Source organism: Polyergus mexicanus, unplaced genomic scaffold (genome assembly GCF_030449975.1).
Source record: "Polyergus mexicanus isolate NDT 795.1 unplaced genomic scaffold, iyPolMexi1.0 SCAF_3, whole genome shotgun sequence".
NCBI lineage: Eukaryota > Metazoa > Arthropoda > Insecta > Hymenoptera > Formicidae > Polyergus > Polyergus mexicanus.
The window spans coordinates 3,812,742-3,840,694 of NW_027223323.1; the positions used below are offsets into that span (position 1 = coordinate 3,812,742).

General features: G+C 33.1%; 1 protein-coding gene across 48 annotated transcripts in view; it reads right to left on the bottom strand.

Moving 5' to 3' along the window:
* The window catches only part of LOC138932057 (longitudinals lacking protein, isoforms H/M/V), a 225,842-nt gene that overhangs the window by 169,148 nt on the left and 28,741 nt on the right, over positions 1–27,953 (bottom strand). The window contains exon 7 of one of the 48 annotated variants that reach the window (XM_070293564.1): positions 1,345–1,655. The exons of 36 other annotated variants lie outside the window; for them this stretch is intronic. In XM_070293564.1, the coding sequence (XP_070149665.1) occupies positions 1,360–1,655 (296 nt within the window). In that variant the 3' untranslated portion in view covers positions 1,345–1,359. Of the gene's footprint in view, positions 1–1,344; positions 1,656–4,240; positions 4,650–6,297; positions 6,689–11,899; positions 12,277–13,217; positions 13,541–14,109; positions 14,433–15,891; positions 16,409–16,855; positions 17,323–19,603; positions 20,461–21,504; positions 21,969–23,382; positions 23,946–27,092; positions 27,725–27,953 lie in introns of those variants that run through there. 11 more of the 48 variants (XM_070293567.1, XM_070293555.1, XM_070293568.1 and 8 more) reach the window with 11 other exon arrangements.

The window sequence follows — 27,953 nt, forward strand, 5'->3', positions numbered from 1 at the left end:
ATTGCATGTGGAGCACGGGTACATCCTCTTAGTAGAGAAGGATTGCAGTTCTGCCATGAGAAATTTCTGGTCATCTGAAAAAGGCGCAAGCAAAGAGCGCGCGATCAGTAATGCGGAAAAGTTTCTACTCGTTCTTTATTTTCTACTCAATCTTCTTGTCGCATATCTTAACTGTGAATGAAAGGAAGAAGTAATGAATAATCTCTTTAGATAATAGTAATTAGCCAAAAAAACTATTTATTTGCGTGTGTGCTCACTCAGATTACAGCTGTGAAAAAAAAAAATTTACCGAAGAATATTCCTCTTAACCGAGAAATTATTCTTGTAAAATTCGCACTAATGAATGTCTGGAAAAAAAAAAAATAAAAAGATCTCGATCAACCGATCGTTGAGACTTCATCATTCCAATTCAACGAAATTATCAGTGCTATGAACGTCGTTTCGTTGCTGAAAAAGATACCGGATCCTAATTAATGCTACATCTGTATTTATTATAATAAAGAACGATATCGTATTAATATATAGCAATTAGAAAAAGAAAATCAAGCAATGCATTTTTTTTTCTTTTTCGGAAAGATAAGGCAAAGAACAGATGCGTAAATGAATTTTTAATAAATTATGTGATACACAGTGCTACTTTCAGCAATTCTTAAATATCTTGATTTTATAAGATTTATAATATAATAGTTGTTATAATTAGTAGTTCACCCATCGCCTATGAAAAATAAAAAACTTCTTTCCCAAATACATTTTATGATAGATTGACAACTCCATTAGATTTGTTAAAGCAAAAAAAAAATGTGTAATATAAATTTTTTTAAATATTTACACAATAAAAAAACTTATAAGATTTTTCATAAATCCTATGCACAATCTAATGCAATCTGTGCAATTTACAGCGCGTTATTTCACAATTTTCAACAAAAATTAGAATCTATAATCATGCATATAAACTCTGAGCAGATTTTCATTTATCCTCGTGATAATTAAAGAAAATTATCAGATAATTAAAAAGAGACGTTAGTCATTGTAACTAGTAAAATTTGCATAGATGAAAGGAAAATGAAAAGCAAGAGCCGATTAAAAGCAGAAAAGAACAAATTGAAATTAAAACTATACCATAAAAAAATAATATTAATCGAAAAATCCACCGCTATAAAAAATATTAAACACAAATATAAGAATATTACATATATAGTGAAAGAATGGAGAGGATTATGCGATGCAGTGTGATAAAGCAAGACGAAGAAGTGCTCCTTATTTAATATTAATTTATTATCGTATTAATATAATTGCACGTATTGATATAATTGTACAAATGAAGGATGCGATCGGACAGGGAAAGAGGAATGTACTTCATCAATTTCTGCCGATATCGATGCAACGAACGACAGCGCCCTGATGCCGTTTGCGCACGTGCTTATAGACATCGGAGGTCCATCTCGAGCGAAAATCGCAAATGGGGCATTTGAAGCGTGGATTCTGTTGGCACTCGTAACGCAGATGCCTCGTCAACGAACCACGATGCGTAAACGAGCTCCCGCAATTGTTGATACAAAGAAACTTTCTGCGCGTTGGTACTTGGACGCGATGTTGGGGCAAGCGAATGTATTCTGGCGGAATCGAGAGAGGCCAAACGTAGCAAGAATTAATGCCTGCAACAGAACATCCGTTAATTGACAGCGTGTTGTTTTGTCAAAATTGTCAAAACATTAATTTATACACCTTTATTGCATCAATACAGAGATCGGCATAAGAATTTTTTATACGAAACGATTCTGACAAAGTAAAACGAAGTAGATAATCATTTTCCTTGAGATTTATTTAAAGTTACATCAAATTCGTTATACTATCAAATACAATGATTACAATATAAAAATACGTAGCCTGTTCAAAAGCTATTTTTTTTAATCCATAGATTTTTTATCTGTCAATTTATTTGGTTTCGCACGTATAATTTCAATTTTTTAACGATACATGTAATTCATCAAAAAATATTATAGCGTTGACAGGCGTGCAAACAAAAAATATACAATTTCTCCTAAAGATACATAAAATAAAAATATATTCTAGCAAACAAAAATTTATTTCTCTAATAATTCTTCAAATATTTATAAGATTCGCATTTCTCGCAAACTTGTGTGAACGATCATCGTATAAACAATAGTAAGTACCAAACAAAAGTTAACTGCTTGTAAATAAAAAAAATTCAGCAACAAGAAGATAAAAAATATTTCACGAAGAATGCTCGTTAACCAATATATGTACACGTCTGTCGGAGACTTTATGCAATCTGCGCATGTGTTTATAAACATTGGAACTCCATCTCGAGCGGAAATCGCAGATCAAACACTTAAAACGTGGATTTTGCTGACACTCGTAACGCAAATGTCTCGTTAGGGAACCGTGATGGGTAAACGAGCTCCCGCAATTATTGATACAAAGGAACTTTTTGCGCACAGATCTTTTAATGCGACGTTGAGACAAGCTATTGTATTCCGACGAGATCGAAGAGTGCCAAATGCAAGGGTTACCGCCTGCAACAAAAAATCCATTAATTGATAACGCGTTGTTTTATCAAGATACAACATTAATTTACACACCTTCATTCTTAACACGAAAAATCTTAGGATTAGAATTTTTTCATACGAGTAATCTTAAACGACTATTCCAAATAAAGAAGTCTCTGTAAAACAAAGTAAATAACCATACACTTTCCTTGAGATTTATTTAAATTTACATAGAATTCCGTGCACTATCAAATATTAATATAATTACAAGACAAAATTATGTAATCTGTTCGAAGCTGTTCTTTATAATTTCTTTTCTCTATTAGTTCTTAGTTTATTCCTTATTATATTATATAAATTCAGAGCCGATTTTTCAATAATACATGTAGTTCATCAAAATATATAATATCATCGTATTGACATGTACATAAACGAACAAAGTAGTTTCACAACAAGATAATCTTACTAAAGTTACTGAAAAAAAATGTCATATTTTCGCTGTTTCAAGATGGCCATAATTAATTAGCAGTTTTTCCGATTATCGAAATCTACATTTATCATTTACAGCTTTTATTATTATACTCACGTTTACATTTATAAAGATATGATGACATACTAAGTAGCGTTGGAAAAATATACAAAGATAAAACTAACAATAGAATATTCTAGCAAACTTATTTCTCTAATATATATAATATGTCAAATAAAAATCTAAATGCGTTAGTTCACATTTCTCATATTTATTTGCGTGAATTAATAAAATGATGCCAAATAAAAGTTAACTATATAAACAAATACCCTGCAACGAGAAAATGTGAAAAACTTCACGAAGAATGTTCGGCAACTAATATATAACGTATATCGGTGTTTTGATGATATTTGCGCACGTGTTTATAGATATTGGAGCACCATGGAGTACCATTCGAGTAGTAATCGCAGAAAGGGCATTTGAAAAGCGGTCTTCGTTGGCACCTGCTACGCAGATGCTTCCTCAGGTCAAGACGACGAATAAAGGAACTTCCGCAATTGTAAGCACAAATAAACTCCTTGGGCGACGAAAAACGGCGCCGAGTTCGACGATTGTTCTTCAGTGGATCGAGTTCTTCAGGAATCGGAGACAGCCGAACGTAGCAAGGATTAACGTCTATAACAAATGATCCATTATTGACGCATCGTTAATCGATCGTTTATCGCGTCAAGAAGTAAAAATTAATCAACGCATGCGATAATTTACGTATTAGTAGAAAAATCGAGATAAAAAGATAATTACATCTCAAAAAATATATTTCCGAGAAAGAACACACTCGTTAAAATCATGAGACAATTGTATTCTTGAAATTTTTATTCAATTACGAAGATTTCGATCTTACATTATCAAGTGCAACACGATCATGTTGCAAAAATATGTCTATAATAAAAATTCATTTTATTCGAGTAAACAATTTCTCGAATATCGTGCCACCCCAGAAAATGTCGTATGTAATCTACAAGTTCAGTCTATATGCACCTATAATCAACTACGTTGTTAAGGGTAAAAAGTCGTTAACAATCGGACTTATAGTTATCAAACGTAAATAATAAAGATTAATTCATACGTCTATAAATTATAAAATGTCTATTTATTTATATAACATAAATAAAATTTAAACAATATAAATAAATATACAACAATACACACACACACACACACACACACACACACACAGAGTGACGTTTATTATTCGGTTAATCAATATCGTTTCGACCAGCATCATTTCGACTACATCTCGTAGCTATCTTGCTTGGGCATGATCTTTCCTTGTCAAATAAAATAAATTTCATGAAACTTATAATGTTCGTATCTCGATTAACTGTTTCGCTTGATGGGCATGTCGAGGACGTAGACTCGCTGGTCGGGGTGTATCCTACGCACATGGGACCTCACGTTTGGCGAATGCTTGGTTCGGTATGAGCAGTAGGGACAGTTGAACCTCGGTAACTGACCGCATTGGAACTTGAGGTGATTATACAAATTGTTCTTGCGTGTAAACACATTGCCGCACTTGTGACAAGGATAACTCTTGTTCTGGCATTTATCGTCGGGATTATAGCACTGGGCTAATTGCTCGTAATATTGTTGCGTGATAGGCGGTCGAGTTCCTGGAAACAGAAAATTTCGTAACATAATTCGGGGCGATATCTTGAAACGCGGATCAGGACAACATTGCCGCAACATCTTGCGACGAAGTGAACCATATATCCGTTTCTTCCTAAGTCATCCTTAAGAGATACATTTCGGTACAGTTAGAACTTCTTACGAATCGCGTTCATCGCATAATAAGAATCAAATACATTTCTAAATATTAACATACCTAAATAAGAAAGAAATCTATTGCTAATTATGCGCTATAAAAAAAATCGATAAAGTAAATAAAAGTATAATTTAAATATTAATTTTTTTATTTATAAATAATGTGCGTAATCTAATAATATTGTATTATCATAGAAAGGATATAATAAAATAGTAATTTTTTTCAATGAAATAGTATTTATTACATGTATATTTCTAAATTACTTCTAAATTAAATTCTCACGACAAATAAGACAATGTAATTTATATAGTCTTCTTCGGTGATTCATCATAAAAAATATAAACAATCAAATTATCATATATATATATATATATATATATATATATATATATATTGCAACAAAATTGTTTTATAATCTATTATCCAATAAACTTTCCAATACATGCAGAGGAATATTTTTCAAACATTCAAAAAATCATATATAAATTTTTATAAAATAAATTACACAATATATATATATATATATATATATATATATATATCGTGTAATTTATTTTATAAAAATTTATATATGATTTTTTGAATGTTTGAAAAATATACGTTTTCGTATAAATGTACTCACTTATATTTTGTCCCTAAAGTAAAATTATAAACACTTTATCTTAATGACGCAGAATAATAAGGAAGAACGGAATAACTTGGTACAATGTAAAGGATATAAATATTGAGTCAATCTGTTTTTTAAATACATCGTACGTAACATATACTTTATAGGAGCAACGTACGTGAGTCACCGCGACTCGAGTCAATTTGAATACAGATACGCCGAATAAATGGAATTTGGACTGGAAAGAATTCAAGACAACTGCGAGACTTCGGTCTTGCGTATGTCCACCACGTAGACTCGATTGCCAGGATGTATACGGCGTACGTGAGCACGCACATTCGAGGGATGCCTCGTCCTGTAGATGCAGTAAGGACAATTGTATCTCGGTGGTTGGCCGCACTCGATCCTCCAGTGATACTGCAAGTTCTGTTTCATGCTGAACACGCTGCTGCAATTGCCGCAGGGAAAACGCAACCTTACGCGCTGATCGCTCCTGTTTGCGACCGACCTATTGTAGCTTCTCTGCAACGTATGCCTCAGCAGCGACTCGGAAGCTGCAAGAAGAAAGCACACAAAACGTCATTTATGAAGCCCGTAAAAATCATCAAGTCGCGACTTCGCTAAATCTCTACACTGACCTTACACCCGGCTGTTCAGAGCGAGAAAAAGAAAGAGAAAGAAAAACGCGCGAAAAAATAGTCTTTCCTCGAAATGATTAATTTGTTGCGGCAAATCAATGTCAACTTCATGTTATATAGCCAATGTTATATAGCCAGATCGTGTGATCGGCAATTGTGCTTGTTTCAATAACAGTGGGTCTACCGGATAAAGGGGGAGAGGCAAGAAAAGAGATGTATGCACGCGAGGGGCATCTCTCAGAACTACCGTATGCGTGTTGCTCAGTTAAAGACGATCCTTTATTCCGGTAAACGACACATCGTCCGCCGTACTTTACGCGAGCGCCGAGCCGCCGTCTTGCTGCCAGCTGAGAATGTCGATGACGTAGACCTCGCGATCAGGGTGCTTCCTACGCACGTGGGCCCGCACGTTTGACGTGTGCTTCGTCCGGAAGGAACAGTACGGGCAGTTGAACCGCGGTGATTGTCCGCACGAGAACTTCAAATGATGCTGAAGATTATAGCGCCAATTGAAGGACCTGCCGCACTTCGGGCAGAGATACACCTGTCTGCAGACCTGTCGTGGATGCTGAGGATGCTTACGGACCGATCGCGGTTTCGCATCGTACCTATGTTGCACGCTCGTCGAAGAGTACTTGTCTCCTGAAAAATTCAGATGTCCTATCGATTAAAAATTCGTAAATCGCTAGATGTTTGCAAACGCGAATAGAACAAAGTCGATATAGAAAGATAATTCGTTGCGGGATTTTTTATCACGTAATAGCGACGCGAAGAAATGAGTAGTCGACACATTTTAATATTTAAGATTAATTGAGAACATTATCTTCGACGACAAATATTTCATCGTACTCGATTGCCAATAAAGTGAAATCGATATAAATCTCTTATTAAACGCAAAGTCGCTTATATTTATTATAACATAGTAAATAAAAGTACAAAATAATTGTATAAAATTGTGCAGCAGCTGTTGCAGTTTTTACGAATAATTTGCAAAAATATAATATCGAGAAACAATTGAGTTTCGAATCAGAAATTATTTTTTATGAATATATATATATATATATATATATATATATATATATATATGCGTTGTATGTAGCGATTGTTGGGGACACAAAAGTATTGCTTTTTCAATCAATGTATTAAAATGATGAATCATTCCAGAATCATTGCAGATATTTATCTGCGATATCATTACATGGAGAACAATATAGAATAAGTACTGAATAGATAAATAATAAATAAATTAAGCTCGTAATGATAAGGTTTTTCCGATCAAATCAATAATAAAATCATATTTTTGATTTCGGTTTTTCTTTTAACAGAAGTTTAGTTATTTAAAGTTGATTATTGAAATTTTAATCTATTTTTTGTTAAAGAATATTATTTTAATAAATTCATCAAAGAATTCAGAAATAAAAAAAACAACACTCAACATAAACGGAGATCATTTCGCTTTAATCATTGCGCGCAATTACAATTCCACTTTGTTCCATTAATCCCCCGAAACAATACAGTATAACGCATGTCGTATAATGACAAACTTCGCAAAAGAAAAAGTAAAAATCTTATCGATAAATTCTGCGCGTTTTCTCATTAGAAAGATCAGATCGCGCGTCTTCTCTCAAAGGTGTGGGCGAAAAGATTAAAAAAAAAAAAAAAAAAAAAAAAAAAAAAAAAAAACACCACTTTTATTAAAAAAAGAAGGAAAGTCCCGCACGGTATTAAACAGCCTTGATTTTATACTGCGAGCCTACATCGATAACATACACTGTTTTGCCAAAATGTTTCGCACGCACATGCCTACGCACGTTCCATATGTACTTGGAGCGATACGCGCAATAGGGACAATTGAATCTCGGCAACTGACTGCAGACAAATTTCGAGTGATAATAAAGATTGTTCTTGGATTTGAAGACACTCGAACATCGAGGACAGGGAAACCTCTCGACGAGGAAGTTGCCGTCGACGGCTTGCCGATACGTTCGCGGATGTTCCATCGCCGAAAACGGAATAATACAATCTAGAACAAAGACGAAAGAAATGTCACGTTAAGAATCATCGCTGGTTCGCAGTTTAAAACTCATGGTGATCTCGACGCGATTTGAAATTATCAATCTGAACACATTTTGAATGGAAATATATATATACCGCAGGAGTCGCCGAAGAAACGTCAAATCCTGAGATTATAGTTCGACCCTGAGTTTCAAACAATTAACATTTTTTTCTTCTTATTGAAAGCAACCTTTACTCGATATCGAACAAGTATAATCTTTTGTATAAGTTGAATTATATACTTTACTTTGCTGATTTATTGCAATTAGTTTACAAAAGACTCTAGCAATTGATTCAATTCTCTTTAGGATTACACTTGGTATTTTAGATACATTATTAATAAATAATTTATTATCAATATATATAACAATGAATTTTTCCATCATATTAAAAATTAGATCGTTTGATTAAAAGATGAAAACATTCACTCTTAATTAACTATATCCATGTAAATAGTGAAGAAAAAAAATTAATGTAGACGTAAACATATAAATATATAAACATGTAAAGACGTCAATGTAAATCGTATAGAAGATATGAAAAATATAGATATTAAAATTCAATGGTGTTTTTATTTGATACATACATGTCTTGGTCACGCAATTTATATAATATATAATACAAATGGAAACGAAGTCTCGCCCTAAACGAAAAGTCATGGTCTGTCTTCAAAATGCATATTAAATAACAAATCAAACTTGAAAAAATATATAAATGCCTTAAAACATTTCTCTGTAGAATTCGTAATAAACAATATAACTCAGTAAACATATTTAAAGAAAATATATCTTAAACTTAATACATATAATAACTTAATACTGAGCTATCACATTATTTAGTCGCAAACTCATATATGATATATACATATACAGCACATACACACGCACACAATATATATATATATATATATATATATATATATATATATATATATACATAATCTGAGATACGTATGGCAGAATTCAAATTAAATTAAAGACGCGCAACTAAAGGTTTTATGCAAATTTTATGAGCTTAATTATTCGCGGTACAATATCATGTTCACCGTCATAGATATACTGTTTTACAATTATTATATTGTAATGTAAAATTTTTTCTGAGCAAAAAAATTAGAAATCTAACGTTAATTCTAAAGTGGCAATGTAATAAGGATTAAATAATAAGAATATTCTTTAAAACCGACAATCGCCAAAAACGATAATCGCTAAAATTAAGCGATTGTTGCTTCCTATCAGCTGCAAAAAATTTTTTTTGCCATAATTTTGGCATAAAAAACAAATGAATATAATCTAAGCAATATATATCATTATGAATAATTTTATAATAATAATAAATAATTATTTAATAGATATAACAATAATATAAAAATAAAAGAAATAACAATATATAATTTTAGACATTTGGTACAGAATAAATTCTTAGGTGATTTTAAATGTAAATGAATTATACTCATACGGACAATATAAAAAGGCGATATTGTACATTTATATTAGCAACGCTTATACGATGTCAGAAAAATACAACGGTATCTTATACTATTTATAAGATGATTTTTCGAAGTTTCCTTATGTAACTAAAAATTTTCTTTACAACATCCTCCGTAACTAAGGAAAATAAATATCGATATCGTATAACGATTCGCTACATTTTCTAATAACAAGACATATTTTCAATTCTTTTTTACTAATTATTGTCCATAAGTGAATAATAAATTTCTCGATTAATCGTAACTAAGCGTCTAACAAGAAGACACTATTGTTGGCACTAATCTTCCGTCAGAAAACATCTTTAAATAAATCACTGCATTTTCTTCAAGTCGAGATACGCACAGTCATATCTATCTTCTATATTCGCAGCTTTGGATTGCAACTCTTCGAATCGATTAAGCAAACTTAAACTATGAGAGACGAGAACAGTCAATGCTGGCAAAAACCCAGGGTGTCCTGCGTTCCTGAAAAAAAAAAGAGAACATCCAGGTCCATATATTATAACCCGTATTTGCACGAGATTAATGGGATTTTTACGATATTCTTCGTACTCGCGAACAATACCGTATATATCAAGGACGGAAAAATAAGGACCTCTACCGTTCTTCCCAGTTGCGGCGCTTCGGCGGGAGGAAGATCTTCTTTCGAAAAGTGAGCCAGCTTCCTCGATCTTCGCAGCTCGTCGTTCTTCGGAACGAGAAATGACGTCGATCTTTGAGATCGATGTCTCCGGTACGAAGAGTCACGCTGTTGTTGCTATTGTTCCAGCTTGCACATGTCGATAAAATATACATCCTGACCGGAACGCAGGACGCATTTGCGGACATGTCTGCGCGCATTTGAGCTGTGCCCAGCGCGGTACTCGCAGTACGGGCACTGGAATCGCGGCTCCTGATTGCACTCGTATTTCTGATGGTAGGTCAGACCGCCCTTGCGGCTGAAGGCTCTACTGCAAACTGTGCAGGGAAACTTCTTCGTGTTCGCATCCGTCCTGATCATCGTCGACGTCGTCGTCGACGGATTCGACGTAGAACGTGGAGGATGGTAGGACGACTGAAGAATGTAGCTCCGCGTGACGTCCACGAATGTATGGTAATTCATCTGAATTCGGCCTGAAACACAAAAAAGACGCGCTGCTCGCGTCAAATTCGCGACACGATATGTCCGCTACAGAGATAACGGGATCGACGATTATGATTTATGCGTATCAAACCTTCTTCAGTTGCAATCAATTATAACGATGATAAGCGAGATGCGATCTTCGTGAAATTGAAAAATTGTCGATGATCAAACGGAGACGCATATTTTTCTGTTGGAGGAATAATGAGAGCAAGCAATAAAAGATACGAGTATTGGTCTAGTACTTTTTATGCAATCATGTGATTTTATTTTAAAAAACCATTAAATGGATGCACGCGATATTTCGTGTTTGTGCAACAGAAACATAAAGATGTATATGTATCTATATATATGTATGTATGTAAATTAGTAAAATTATATTGAATTGAAGAATAAATGATATAAATTTTACTATGTCAAATATTTCAGTTTCCATAATGCTTCGTCAGTAATCTTAGTTACTACACGTTCAGAAAGAAGAAGTCTTCCGACAACAGAAGAAGAGCTACATCCTCATGATGATAGTATCTTCCGCGATGGCGTTAGAATCTTGCGTATCACGTTGACTTCGCAGCCGTTGTGCTTTCTGCGCACGTGAGCACGTACGTTGGACGATTTCTTTGAGGCGTACTTGCAATAGGGACAAAAGAAGCACGGTGGTAATCCGCACTCTAACTTCGTGTGCGAGTAGAGATTGTTCTTCCGATTGAAGACGCTCTTGCAGTTCGGGCAAGGAAACTTACGGGCCGCGCACGATGGTGAAATCTCCGGATCGAATGGTGTCTCGAAGCCGCCCAAGTGTACCAAATCTGCAAGAAAACGCAGGGAACTCGTCAGAGTTCGGCAAAGAATCGCGACGTCCATCTATCGTAACGTGATCGCGCATAAAAGATATCAAAAGAACACATCAGCTTCTTTTCGTAAAAAGAATCACAGCCATCGATTACGAGATATTTGTATGATATATGAGTCGTGAAAGAGATTGGTATATAAAGTTGATTGAAATACATCTTCCAGTGGTGCGCAATAAAACCTATATGTAAAAAAAAATATATACCACAAACTCAATTTATTTCCATAATTCTGAAAATCATGCGAAATACATATAAGAAAAAAATTATACATGCTTAAAACAGAAACTTAAACTCTTTATACAGCTCGTATTTCAGAAGTAAGTCGGATTTCGATTTTTAATTACTGCGCAATACACTAATATACATTATTAACGTTTAATTAGAGTTCAGACTTTGATCTCGGAACATTATCGCGCAAAATCGTCCGATTAAACACCATCTGCGTTTAGATCGGTCACATAAACCTCACTGCCAAAATGAAGTTTGCGAATGTGCGTGCGAACATTTGAGGTTTTCTTCGAGAGGTAAGGGCAGTAGGGACACCTGAATCTCGGCTGCTGGCCGCATTCGTACTTTAGATGCATTTGTAGGTTGTCCTTCCGGTTAAAGATGCTGTTACAATTCGGGCAGGGAAATTTCTTATTTTCTTGGCAAGACGCGCGCCGCTTGGACCTGTCCTTGCCGGGGTGCAATCGGTCGAAAGGAAAAAAATTGTCTGCAAGCAAAAGAGAGGATTGCAAGAACGCGATAATACTGTTCGTCGATAGGCGCGATGTGTTTTCGACTTTCTAAGAAACGAGAGCGAGATACGACAAATCAGATATAGATGTATTAGAGAAAAATTACATTTTTATCAATAAAATTAGTAAGCGGACGACACAAGTTTGCTTTAAACATGTATAGGTCCTTTCGCAATAGTTCAAATTGTCATTTCAAAGAGCAAAATTATTGTCCGCGCATTTCTCAGTATCCTGCGTTCGAAAGTACCGTTAGATTAACGTCGTTAATGAGTAGTAACACGACGTTTTTAATGTCATGCCGCGGAAAGGACGCGCTTCGCGAACGTTTCACTTGCGCTTCAGATCGATACACCAGACTAACTCGCCGCGATGCCTACGGCGCACGTGCTTGTAAAGATTCGAGATCAGTTTCGACCGATGATTACAGTAAGGGCACTGGAATCTTGGTGGCTGGCCGCACTCGTAGATCAGGTGTTCTCGTAGACCTTTCCGTCTCAAGAACACGCTCGTGCAATTCGGACAGCGAAAAGCCCGACCGCTCGTGTTTGTCCTCCCGGCTGATCTGAAAACTAAAAGTACACGTCCTCGTTAGAAGCTGCGTGATCGCGAGTATCGAGCGAGAAAAGCTCAATTCCCAAGCTTCAACAAACGTCGACAAACGCCTTTTACGCTCGAGAAGGTATAGAGATAATGAGAAGTTCTTGATAGTTGGATTAAGTTTGCATTGGCGAGGCAGCACGTTACGGTAATTCCAAATAAAACAAAAAAAAAAAAGATCTCTTCGCCAAAGCATCGCGTTAAAAATCAAGGACGATTTCGAATCATTTACAACATCATCATTGGATTTCGCTCGATATTTGGGACAATTGACGGCATCAAAAGGTTAGTCAAAGATATTAGAATTGAGGATAAAATATTGCTTTTATTATTGTCACGATCGAAAGAAACGTCCGTTATATTTAAAATTAGATAATGAACGCCGGATATCCACAACATAAATCGCGCAATCCTTGTGCTTCCTCCGGATATGCTGCTGGATGTTCGATGTCTTTTTCGAGACGAGATCGCAGTATGGGCACTTGAAGCGAGGCGGTTGACCGCATTCATATTTTAGATGCGTTATCAGGCTGCCTTTGTTGCTGTATATGCTCGCACAATACGCGCAGGGAAATTGCAAGCTTCTGTTAGACGTGTTGTAGTCGTTCGCGTCTTCTATCAACCTGAGGGATGCATAGAAACCTGCAAACGAAAGTTCAGTGTCAGAAGATTTCGCAAGACTCGCGTGTGACGTTAAGATTTTTTTTTCGTTCCATTATTATTATATTATCACCTCATATACAATATGGTCTGCTAGATTAGAACAAATAAATGATAACATTAATTAGAGGAACTAAACTGATACAAGTAAAGAGGTAAGAAATAAAATCAAATTTTAAAAAAGCCTAATCGTTAATTTACTTTCACTTTATCTCGTAGCGTTAAATCACATCGTCGTAAATTTGTTGTCAGCAATTATTGTCACATCCCGCCTTTTTTCGTTATCAAAGTTTGATTTCTCAATTTCTATACAACTCATATCGCCATCTACTCAACATACAAAATTATAATAATAATAACATAAATAACAATAAAACAAACGAATAAGAAGCACATTTTAATGTGCATAAATTTTAAATATATAGTTAGCATTAGTGGCATTTCACATATTTACTTTATTCTAGAAATACAATTGATTCATGTTTATAAATTACAAGACTTTCTATATCATCGCATTGATAGTATCGATATATTTGTATATTTTTGTCTTCTCTCAAAGATACAATTTATTCCTGTGCAATAACGGTATTCGTTAATCGATAGATATCGTAAACATAGACCGCGTAACCCTTATGCTTTCGACGAATATGTTTCTGTATATTGGATGACTTTTTAGAGATTAGGTCGCAATGAGGGCACTTGAATCGGGGTGGTTGGCCACATTCGTATCTTAGATGCGTGATCAGACTTTTCTTCTGTCTGAATATGCTCGGACAATTACCGCAGGGATACCTTGTGATACTTGATACAAAGCTCCTATATCGATCATCGATGCTCGATGACCTTAATAACGCAGACGAGAAATCTTTCATCCCTGAAAAGCACCATACGTTTAATTAATATAACATATTTTCTTTTACTATGGCTAAAACATTTAAATAAGAAACACTGAATATAGACTAATGAAAAAAATTAATGTAGCTTGAGATTTTTTTTTTTTTTTTTTTTTTTTTTTTTTTTTAATTTACACTTAATTGTAATGCACCGTTGCGCATATAAAAACAGGCACATATTTATAAAGAAAATACATTCGCAAAAAAAATTTTTTAAATCAGGATATTTTGGAGATTGTATTTGGAAATATTTTAGATTGAATATACATCTTTAAGAAAAAAACTTTATTTTAAACGTTTCAACAATAAATTCGTTAATATTTTTATTTTTAGTGTTAATAAAGACATAAATGCTTTTTCACACATGCACACATATACACGAACGCACGCGCATATATACATCCATACATACACTACTATACAAAAGCAATAAGGTAAAAATTCAGGATTAATGATCTTGATGTGATTATTGCTTAAATACGCAATAAATAATTAATTGAGTGAAATTTTATTCAATTAAAAATTATATTAAGAAATATACATATAGTGAATAACACGAATAAAAATAATAGAAAATTGTCTGTGATATGTTGTATATTAAATCTTTTATGGAGTACAGAAATTAATTTTTATACATAACATAATAATACTATGTTTTTCCAATCATTTTCTAGCTCTTTAAAACAACAAATATCGTCCGGAAAAAATCCATTCACAAAAGAATTAAAATAATCGCTATGGAAGACGTATTGCACCTATTCGTGTGGGTGTAAAAAAAATTAAGTATAGACACCAAAAGAGCGAAAAATATAATACCTTACAAAACGTAATTATTTTACATGGGATTATACATGTATGTACCATATATAAAGAACGCTAATTGTTTCAAAGAACAATGTTCTCAGAGAATTTGTTCTGCGTCTATCATTGCTATATGTATATCTAACATATATCTTTCTCTTCTTTGGTAGAAAACGCATCTCGTGCAAAATAAATAATATTATTAATAAAGCTTATTAATAAAGTTCCTTTATAAAATCCGTAATCAAATTTATTTCTCAAATATATATTATTTAATGTTCGAAACGATCAAATAGACTGTAATTATTTGCAATTATTGCTTGAAGTAAGACTTGTAATTGCTATTAGTAAAGACTTTCAATTATTACTTAAAATTAATAGCAAATTTATCAAATTAACGATTAAGCTACTCAGAAAGGAAACTCGCGAATGTTGAATTTTATCAATTTTCAATTAATCACAGTCATATAATAAATGTTAATATCTCAAATAAATTGTACAAACAATTTTACGACGTACAAAATTTTTATCGTCTTACGATTACATTTTCTTGGAAACTGTATGCTCGTCTTGCTATTTTCTCCAATTATATATATATATATATATATATATATATATTTTGCTTTAAAGCTTTTTCGACGATTTTATCAATCGTACGAAGAACCGTACATCAGCTGTTTCCCCGTCATCATTCCGCATCTTTAGTAGCGAACTCGCGACAGCTGCTTGTAGAGATCGATGATCTGCAACTTCTTGTCCTTGTGCATCCGTCGTACGTGCACGTACATATTCGACGAGAACTTGGCCTTCTTCGTGCAGTACGGGCACTGATAACGCGGTTCTTTGCCACATTGAAATTGGCAGTGTGTCTTCATGTCGGACAGCCTAGTGTAGCCGCTGTTGCATCTGGGACAATGAAACTTCTTTCTTGCGATCGAGCTCTGCACGACTACGCTGTCCGGCCAGCGAGACACAGCAACCGGTGCTACGTTAGTTTCCTGGCGACGAGTCGAGTAGAGATAAGAATTCTCCTTCGCCTTCTTCATCGCGTCCAGATTGTCCCCTCGCGGCTGATAGGCATCCGCGGCCACGCCGCTTCTGGACATTACCTCGGGACGTGCGTAAGACGGGTGATGAATTTGTCCGTAAAGCGGATCTAGAAAAATAATCGAATTTCGGGGAGCAGTTAGTGGCGTCGCTAGCGAGATCGGTCTAAGTCACGACATCGGATAGAAAAACATTTCCGTCCATGCTCTTCGATTATCTACTCGCAATCGATTCGCGAAGCGACAGAACCATCACACATATAATACAAATTACGATACGTACTACGGATTATAGGTATTAAAGTAAGAGGGTCGTATCGTATGCTTCTGGAACACCAACCTGCAGATATCCGGGAATATAACACATATCGATACATCGAGTACAACGCATTGACTTGTATAATTTATTTATAATACACAATTGAACACATACATTTTCTCATTTTCATTCCTATTTCCATCGCAAATCTTCTCTCAAAAATTCATCATGACAATTTTGTGAATGACAAGAAATCAAAGTATGTATATAAATATTGCGTTAATCTTGATGATATCGTCAGGAACAACCTTTGACAGAGAACATCGCCGATTCACTGATATGTCGCGGACTCTTTATTCAGATCTATTATGTATATTGGCAAATCACCATGCATGCTGCGTACATGGGCGTACATGTTCGACGACACCTTCGCCCGTTTGCGACAATACGGACACTGGAATTTCGGTTCCTGTCCGCACTGGAAACGCACGTGCTTCTTCATATCGCCGAGATATTTGTATCTGTTACCGCACTTGGGACACTGATACCGCCGCTGTCCGTCATCCCGCTGTTGCTTCGTCGCATTATCGGGATACCAATCGGGGCCATAGGTGTTACCGGACTCACACGCGAGTTGAACATCGGTATCCCCGAAGCCGTCGTAACTCTGCGACGAGGTCGTAGCGTGAAGGACGAGATGCTGCTCCAACGACATCGCGTTGGGATAATCGGACAGCTCCTGCTTCTCCCGATACTGAGCAATTCCTGAAAAAAAAAATCGTCCCCGCGAGGATAAACCTCGATAAACTGAACTTTGCCCACGAATGTTATAAATAGCATAGATAATAATAATCGCTCGCTATTATCACGCTCACGTATTCAGTACTAAAGGACTAGATATAAAAGTGTTGGTTATATTTTTTTTTTGATACAATATAAAAATAGACTGATGTTAAACGCTATAAATATACACGAATATATTCTTTACTACTAGTCGAAAAACACAAAAACATTAAAACATTATTTCTGACTAGAACTCGAATATATATATATATATATATATATATATAAATTGTTAATTCTAATAAACAACGTTTATTTCATACACATATTAGAAAACGAAAATGATTAGAAAGAGTGATAAGAGAAAGATTAATTAATCAAGATTTTTTATTAAAAATAATAATATAAATTCCACAATACAGCAATACTTGTGTCACAAAATTAAGTGTATTCGATAGAAACTATCTCGTAAATGCTAATTTAATATCAACATATATTTTTGATCATTAATATAAAATTACATTAAATTAATATAAAATTATGTCTATTGACACGGGCAAAATTCACTTGCATAAAATATTAATTTCTTCGAAATTTTGTAACAAGTTTGTGAGTTATTACAAGCATGTAACTATATGGGAAATAAAATAATAAATTAATTTGTGATTTATTACGAATAATTTATTGCACATCTTCACTTATTATAAATTTATTATTAATTTTTCATTTATTAGTAATTTTTTTATTACATATATGTTATTGCATGATGCATAGTTTTCATATCAATTCTATAAAAAAATATATATATATTTTCTCAAAATCAACGTAATATATCAGTAAATAATTATAAAAAAAATTGTATCTCTAAACCGTCTATAAAAAAAGTTTTTAAAACACATTTCTGTTTATATCTCGCTTATCATCCTAATAATAATGATATTTTGGCTACAAGTGTCTCTTCAGATTTTCGCATTTCGAATAAACCATTTGACATTGCGGATAATTGTATATGGAACACGATATAATGGCTCCTATGTTCAAAATGATAACGTATCATACGCTGCTGCAAGTTTCCCGATGCCGATGTCAATTTTGCATCGCCTGAATGGACCGACCGCTGGTTTCGCCAAACGTCGTTGATAAATGTCTGAAATAAAGAAAAATGCAAATATTGGTCAACCGAGTAAGGTTGACAAATAACTTACCAGCTCATAACTTTACGAGCTTACTTGCCGGAGCATAAAAACTACGAAAAGATAAATAAAAGTTAACGATGTATAAAGTCTAATGTCTCATTTCTTCTTTCACCAACTTATTGTTAGAGACGATTATTCCTTAATCAAACGATTATAAATTGTCATTAGTCTGAATATTTGATCTTAAAAGTCTTAGCAATTAAAATTAGACATTTATTAGTAAGAATAAATTTTAATTGATAGTTTTTTTGTTGTCTATTAGTAAAGCTTGATTCTCCAACATTCCTAAGTAAATATCAATATGAATAAATATATCTATATACATATTATAAATATTATATGTATTAGTAAATTTTAAGGAAAAATTTGTTTTAAATTTATTAAATATCCTATACATACGCACGTATATTTAGCCATCATAAAATTTCTACAAAAATAGTACACACACATCTATATGTTCGATAATACATAGATGCCTGTAAATTCCAATCTTTTTCGAAGAATTATAAATATATATATAATATAGATAAAATATAATACAAACAGAAAAAAATATAGATAAAATGGCGTTTTAGATACTAAATAAAATTATCTCCTATCAAAGAAAGGAATAAATTGAGAAATTTTATTTATCAGTTTGCATAATAATGAAGTGTTATAAAAAGAGATAATGAACAAAATATTGATTTAATTTTATTTGCAATAGAAAAAAGAATATATAAGATACAAGATACAATCTGATGCACATGCAAAAAAAACATCAATGTTATCTAAGGTACAATCAGATTGAAATGCAACAACAGTCGTAGCATTCTTCTCACTATTTCTTTGTATATCATAGTCGCACGTATCATACATGGAAGATAAAAACTGAATTAACTATAATTAACGCAACAAAACACATAAAATTTACATAATTATTTTATTAATTTTTAATCACAAAATATATTAAACATATCTGTTTGAAAAGAATTTTTTATGTTCTCTTAAAAAAAAAAAAAAAAGATTAAGAACTTTATATTTTCTGTTGACTCATGAAATTAACATCTTGTGGGAAAAAATAAAAATGTTTTGCCTATTAAAGTAAACGTAATAATTTGTTGACGGACAAATTTGTTTGAAGACATTTTCAAAAATAATGCGGCAAGTTTCACGAAAATGAAAACAAATAAGACGACTTTTTTCAATGCACAACTTATCGAACATTAAGTCTTCCATAAGTAATATGTAACGAAAAAAACATTAAAGTCGCAAATCGCTTCATATGATTTAATCTAAAACTCAATGCTAGAATCATCTATGAAAAGTTCATCCGGTGAATCCTCTTGTTTTATCTTCTTGCTGCGTTTCTTCACGCAATGGTTCTGCTTATGACGCTCCGTTATAAACGTTCCGCGCATAGTTCTATGGCAATCCGGACATGTGATCATTTGTTGACACTCGTGCCTCTGATGATATCTCAAGGCTTTCGCTTGTTTGTAATTACGACCACAGTCTACGCATCTGAATTTGCCGGCTTCCTTATTGGCCTTGGAGTCTGGATTCGATATGCATGTCATTGTGATGTGCTTTATGAGATGATGGCGTCTCTCGTACTTAATGCCGCAATGCGGGCATTGCGAGCATTGCGGCTTCTGTTGGACATTTTTCGAATTTGTCCAAGGTGAAGAACCTTCGTTATCGCTGTTCTCGCTGTCACTTAAAGAGATCACTTCGGAAACCTTAGAACGTCTTATATCGGTACTCGTTGAAGGACGTGGCGTAATACTCGTTGAAGGACGTGGCGCGATACTCGTTATAGTCACGCCATTAGTAAGATTGCTTCTTTTGTTTCTTTCGCTTTTATTCTTCTCTTTTTCTCTCTCTAAGAGCTTCTCTGCCTCCTCACATGGTCTTTCTTTTTTCACCACTGATATTTCTCCCTCTGTAACATTATGGCAAATATATATTTTAAAACAAGACCGATTATATTATATTTAATGTATCGTTGACAAGCTATCAAAAATTTTCTTTATTATATACGGTAGAAAATCGTCATAGTCATAGCCGATCAACAATGTAACTACACTAAATAAAAAAGAAAACTAACAGAAATAAGAACAAAAACCGCACACATGCAAGCCCATTGTAGCCATAAAGAGTAATAAATTATAAAGAAAAGAAGATGCCGAATCAGCATCGAAATGGTTCATAAAAAGCGCAAAACGATTGCTGTGGAAATATTTTATTACTATACAAGTCAGCGCAGCAGTACGAGCTTTAATGTCACGATTGTGTGTCATTTAAATAAACATTTGGTAAAACGCAAACAGAGAAAAACAACTTGAAAAATTTCCGCATTTATTGATATAAAATCGATGACTGTTTCTTTAGACTTTCGATCCATTTGCTTATCAGCAATCTTCATAAAGACTGTTGCCGCGAATAAACGTCGTTACAGTTGATTTCGAACAAATAATCTGAAAGCAAAAAAAGGCGAATTAGCAAAAATAATATTATCAAGCAAATAAAATCCGAAAGTGCAGAGAAGAACGAATCCGAAACAAAGCATTGCCCGACCCATCCAAGTCTTCCTTAAGCGTCGCACAAACATATTAAAGTCGTTGAGACGAATCGAACATTCGTGCTGAAATTCAAGCGCCTAAATTTAAGAAGGATAAAAAAAAATCACGACTTTCGCTTTAGAAATATTCAAGTGTAATTTATATACATATTCACGTCGTAATGTATCACAATAATTCTTTGATCTGGTATTAAATCGCTCCATAAACGATACGCGTCATAGGCCAGCGTATTGCACTTCAATCTATCGGTGAAAATATCTCAACAAAACCTATCTTTAAAAAAAAAAAAAAAAAAACGACGTCTCAAGATATCGAAAGACACATTGATTAAGAATTAAGAATCTTTCAAAGAGCGTGCTGAGCATTCGTTTTGAAAATTTCGAAGATTCCTCGCTTGATCTTTGATGATACTTATCATCGAAAAGCGACACGTTATACGCGAAACATCTTGTTAAATATCAAACAACGAGATAATCGCTGAAATTCGTCCTTAAGCCGAAATCGCGTTCAAGACACGCGCGTTAACAAAGCTGGAAACTGCACGAGGCTCTCTGGCGATGCCTCCGCAGGCTGCTGCTATGCAAAAACGTCTTGCCACAGACGTTGCACTTCTGCGTACGGCCGCACTCGTGCCTCACGTGGAAGATGAGATGCGACTGCTTGGAGTAGCAGGCGCCGCACTGCGTGCAGGAGAACGGTCTGATCTTCTGCGACTGGTGACAGGTCGACCTGGGGTTCCAGTAGCAGGAACTCTTCTGATGGCTCCTCAAATGACCCGACTGCGTGAAACCCTTGCCGCAGTACTTGCAACTGTATTTTCTCTTGGTACCTTCGCCGCGTGTCGAATTGTTCGCGGCTAGCTCCAACTCTGCAACACATCAGATCCATCAGTCTATCGCGATTTTCAAACGAGTAGAGCGAAAAATTAACGACTGTGAAAGCAATATTCTCTGACGAAATATATTTACTTGAGGCTCGCCAGTTTATAGAAATATATATTATTCAACTAGACCTATAATCATTTGCGGTCAAAATTAATTCCGGATAACACGGGTCGATGTTTTTTAAACATTTGTCCTTTAAATAATAGATAATATCAATTAATTGTTATTATATAAAATGTTTCAGAAGTAGGTGGCCAAATTTTCAGAATATATTCTACTCCCCGAAAGGATGAAAAAATTCATATGAAAACATATATGTCCCGGAAACCTTCCTTTCAAAATTATAAATTTTTTATATTTAGAGACTTTGCTAAGAATACTTTATTAAAGAAATTATTGGAAATGATTTCGTTTCGCATCAATGCATGCCTCGTATCGACGTCTCGTGGAATGTCAAAGACGTATTTCGTATTTTGTCACACGAAACAACAATGCAATTTCGAGCAACAAGAATATCATAAACGAGAGTCTTAAGATAAGATATTCTCATAAGTAAAACTATTATTGTTTATTTTTAATAGAGAATGAATAGAAAAACAATCCATGAGACGACGATGCGAAACATATCGTCTGTTGTAAATAAAAAATGTTTATTATTTGGAAATAAAGCGTTTCTGCATCCACGTTCACATGACTCTTTTTCATTCTTACAATAAGTAGAATATGCTCTTAAAGTTGGCTATCTATTTCTGAAACGCTTTATATATTTAAAAAAAAATCTGAAAAAAATTGTTAAGATTCAAAAAATATAAAATTTATAAATTTCATTATTTCGTGTTATTATTTTCTAATATTTGAAAATTTTGACCACAAAGAATTAAACTTTCTAACACAAAGCTGCAAAATATATCTCATGCATACAAATAAATTAAACGTATACATTAATCCGCTATAAAACGAATTGGGGAAAATATAATTTGCGGTTACGTGCTTGCAGCACTCGCCTACGATATCTTTCTAACGAGAAGGGAAGTACACGATGCTACTTACTTTCACATTGGCTGCCAAAATTCATTATACTCGGTGCAATGTGCACAGTATTCGTAATGGAATCAATTTCAAAAAGTAAGAGCCTTCAACGACGATGTTATTTTAATTCATTGTACGTTACAAACATGGAATCCGATATAATGCAATATTTAAAAAAAAAAAAAAATTAATATCATTTTCAAGAACAAGATTGTTATAAATAGGTAAATCAATGTAAACAGACTAACATTATAAGAATTTATTGTATATGACAATAAAGATTCTTAAAAAACATACTCTCGGTAAGTAACATTTATTATATAAACGCGTGGTGCCAAAAATTACAATATACATATGAAAAAAATCCACGACAATTAAATTAAATATTTTTAATTCTAAAAGAAAAAGGTTAATAAAAATCATTGAAACGACGATAGTCGAAAGAACCGCTGGAGAACGTATAGACAATATTAACTACGCACGCACCCATCCTTGCATCAATCGCTCTTTATATGTACATATATCATATATACGCATACGCATATAGATCAATATAATTTGACTAGCTCTACAAGGATTTTTTAACGATAGAATTAACGCTTCGGATTACAGAAAGTATTACTTTGGCGTAACGCAAGATAGCTTCCTATGTCTATACAGACTGTTCGATTGCAGAAAAGTCTTGCCGCAATGATCGCACTTTAAAGTTCTACCGCAATCGTGACGTATATGCCACGTTAGGGAGCTCTGTTTCGAATACGAGGCACCGCATCCGGTACACGAGAACGGTTTCGACTTCTGCGCGTGGTAGCATTCGGAACTCGGATTCCAATAACAGCTCTTCTTTAGATGGGCGTGAAGAATGCGCTTAAGAGTGAAACCCTTGCTGCAGTATTCGCAGGTATACGTTCTGATGACAGACGAGTGGGATTCTACAACAATCAACACGATTCGCCGTTAGTGTCGTGAATGTTCTAGAGACTCGCACGACACTTTTCAAAATCTCAAAAAACCATAAATTATTTATCATCGTGAGTAAAATATATGCCCGACTATGCTCGCAACTAAAGTCAAACTAAAATGCTGTCGTATAATCTATAAATAACTTATAAAATTAATATAAAATAAATAATTAACTTTGCGCATTTTCGCATCTTCATGATATTTTTTGGAAATATAAATTTGAAAAATGTTATATATATGTGTTATATATATGTATACTTCTTAAATTACATAATACTAAATTACATAAATTAATATAGATATCATAATTAAAGCAACATTAAAAAAAAAAAAAAAAAGTTTGCGTTTCTTATATCATAAAATAAAATATCACAACAAAAAATAAAAAAATATTTGAGAATTACACAAAAATATGAATATATATTATAATTAAAGATAAGCGGATACAAAATCTTTTATACTGCTCTGTATTGTAAAACAAAAAATTAAAATTTTTATATTTTAAAAATATATCGGTCTTAATTAAACATTCATAACTAAACAATTAAAAAGTTTTTAAAAGTAAAAAAATAACGAGCGCATTCTATCACAGAAACTAAAAACTAATACTGGTTTTAAATTCATGTTCGACTTAAAAATAATATACTTCTTATATATAAATATTATATATATATATATATATTTTTTTTTTTTTTATAACTAAAACGACTGTAAACACAGATTTAGTTTAAAAAAAAAAAATATATATATATATAAAACTTAGAATTATTTAACAATACTTCAAAACTAAATCGATTCAAAAGGTCGTTTCATTCCTTTAAATAGCGGAGAACACTTTTTTTTGTGTCTACAAAAGCTCGCACGGTAATGAAATTTTGTTCCACAATGTAGACATACATATCTTTTCCCGCAATCATTCGTTTTATGTGATTGCAATGTTCTTGGATTTCTAAATTTTTTACCGCAAGCGATACAAATGTACTCGCGTTTTTGCTTGATATTTTTCATCATTTCTTTATCTAAAAGATTGATGAGTTTTACTTTTATATTTTTTTCTTCTTCGTAATATTTTACTTTTTTAGTCTTCTGCTCTTCTATAAATATAATATCTTTCAACTGCTTATCTGGAACCAAACCGCATCCAAATATACCATTAAAATTGCATAACAATTAAACATTGTAACATTTTATTATAACGTATTCAAGTTACTATTCTGATACGTGTCTGTTAATTAATATACTTTATGTAATAAAAAATAAATAATATATATATATATATATATATATATATATATATATAACTTGCAACTAAAAAAACCAATTTTATGTACATGCAAGGTGTCTATTCAAATCTTGTAAAACAATTTCTTGAAAATTTCTTGATTTTTCAAGTTTCTTAGTTCAAAATTTCAAATAAAGAAAATTTTGTTACAGATTTTTTTAGTGCAATTTTCTAAAATAAGATATTTTTTTATTGGTATGTTTTCTAATGCTTTTCATTCATACAAAGAAAAAGTAAAAAACCACTTAAGTTTCAAGTTTCTAGATCTGAAAATATATTTTAAAAGAACTGTATAGGTTTCGTAAGATAAACATTTTACATCTACATAACATTTTTATTTTTTATCACTAAAAATTACAATAATAAAATTACAATATGTACTGCATATTTTATATTCTGTTAAGACATTGAATATATATATGGTAAGCAGAGATAAACAGAGAGATATATATATTTATATATTTTAAATACATATAATAACTTGGTCTAATTGGTGGATTGCCGATTACATACAATATAGAAAAAATAATATTATCAAGGAGAGAATCGTTTTTGAAAGAAATTCTTTGAGTTTCAATAAAATTCCATGAGAATTTTCTGATCTTCCCAGATATAAAAACATCCCGAGAATTTCAGGTTCTCCATGTTTTTCCAGAGAGTACACATTCTATGTATGATAAGACTCAAACTGAAATATATATCACACAAATCAATATAAATATTGCGTTCTTTATGTTAATTCCTAATTTCCATTCTAGATCCTTTCTTAATATTTTTATACCTACAATTCGAACCTATCGCAAAACAATTGCACGCTTTATTCAACGACGTCTTCACAAGCAGTCGATCGTTTTTTATCGAGATGCAAATATCACAGTCATCTGAAATAAAAGGACAACATAGGTTAATGGAATGTTCATATATTAATATTATGGATAATAATATTACGAGAAATATAAAGATCAACAACAAAGGAATAAAATTTGAAGATTTTCAAAATAATATAAAATTCGATCCCTTTATTCTTATCACATTATTATAATACTTTTCATTAAAAAAAAAATGCACAAAATTACTAATAAATTGCAAATATAACTTATTAAATATTATAAAAAAATATTTTCACATATTATTTTTCAATATATACCATCACTTACCAGGTGTCATATAATAAAGAACCAAAATGTGCTTTGTTAACTTTGAATGTATGACATTATTTTCTAGAGTATCGTGTACGCTGACAGGAAATAAAATAACGGGAGATATGATTTGAGGTACGTGAAATTTATTTGTATGAGAAAAATCTACGCACTCATAAAAAATATACACAATATGATCGAACACATTTAATACGCCTTCTATCTTTTCTTTCTTTCTGTGAGAATGTATATCTAGTATAACTAATTATATAATATGAAACTTTGACAAGAGCCTTTTTATAATAGTACCGATAGTAAAAATCTTAGAATCTTAAAACAGTCTTTTGACAACAGCATGTATTTTATGCTTATTAAACTTCATAAATAATTTCTTGTTAATAATATGAATTATAAGACATATAAAAAAGCGTAAAAAATTATTAAATGTATAATTCATATAATTAAGTTCATATTTTATAAATATATATTTAATTTATATAATTCAATATTATGATTTACGATTAATAATCTAAAATGTACAGTAGTTTTTTGTCTCAGAACTGTTATCACTATCACATTTCCAGATTATTAAAAAAAGTTTATTTAAAAATAAAATAAATACAAAGCAGAACAGAACATATCTATTAAGCAATAAAGAAAATTTAATTTTTTTTCAAAAATTTCTGGGCTAGTATGAAATCCGTATTTATGATTTAATTAATTACATATATATTTTTAATTCGTTTTTTGAATCGGCTATTATAAAATTCATTTGTCCAAATTATCTCGTGCATATGCTTTCTTTCTCTCCCTCTCTCTCCCTCCCATACACTCATACACACACACACACACACACACACACACACACACGCACATATTAACTCTCTTTACTAAAATTACGCCTCCTACTTTTTTCATATATATCATCAAAAATCGGGTAGAAAACCATGTGTTTATTTGCCGTCCTGCTTGATTATCAGAAAAAGATCTTCGCCTTTATGTTTGCGCCTAATGTGTGTATAAATATTGCGCGCGTGTTTGCTCCTCAGGCCGCAATACGGGCATTGGAATTTCGGCTCGCGATCGCACGCCGTACGCAAATGCGTGTCCAGGGTGCGCTTGTTCTTGTAGCCCTGCGAGCACTTAGGACATACGTAGTTCCTAGATTCCAGCCTGTTCATGTTGCGCCGTTTCTCGATCGGGAAGGACGGATCCATGAAGCAGCCCCTGGTCAAGTGGCGTTTCAGATGGCCCGTTGTCGAATATGGACAATTGCAGAAACGGCAACGATACTCGCTGATATAATATTTGCTGTTGAACGGCGATGCTGCAACAGACAACGGCGAGGATTGAACGAGAGCGTGTCATGGCAGATCGTGATATATTTCATCTAACTACTGAATTCGCAGAAGGAAGGTAGGCAAAAAGGATAACAGAACACTCTCTCTTCCGCATGCTCGAAACACACGATAGTCGGCCATTTTTGTACTGATTAATGTAATTGAGTTTTCGCTTCCTTCAAACCTTGAGAGAATCTGTGCTGCCCAAAACATGAG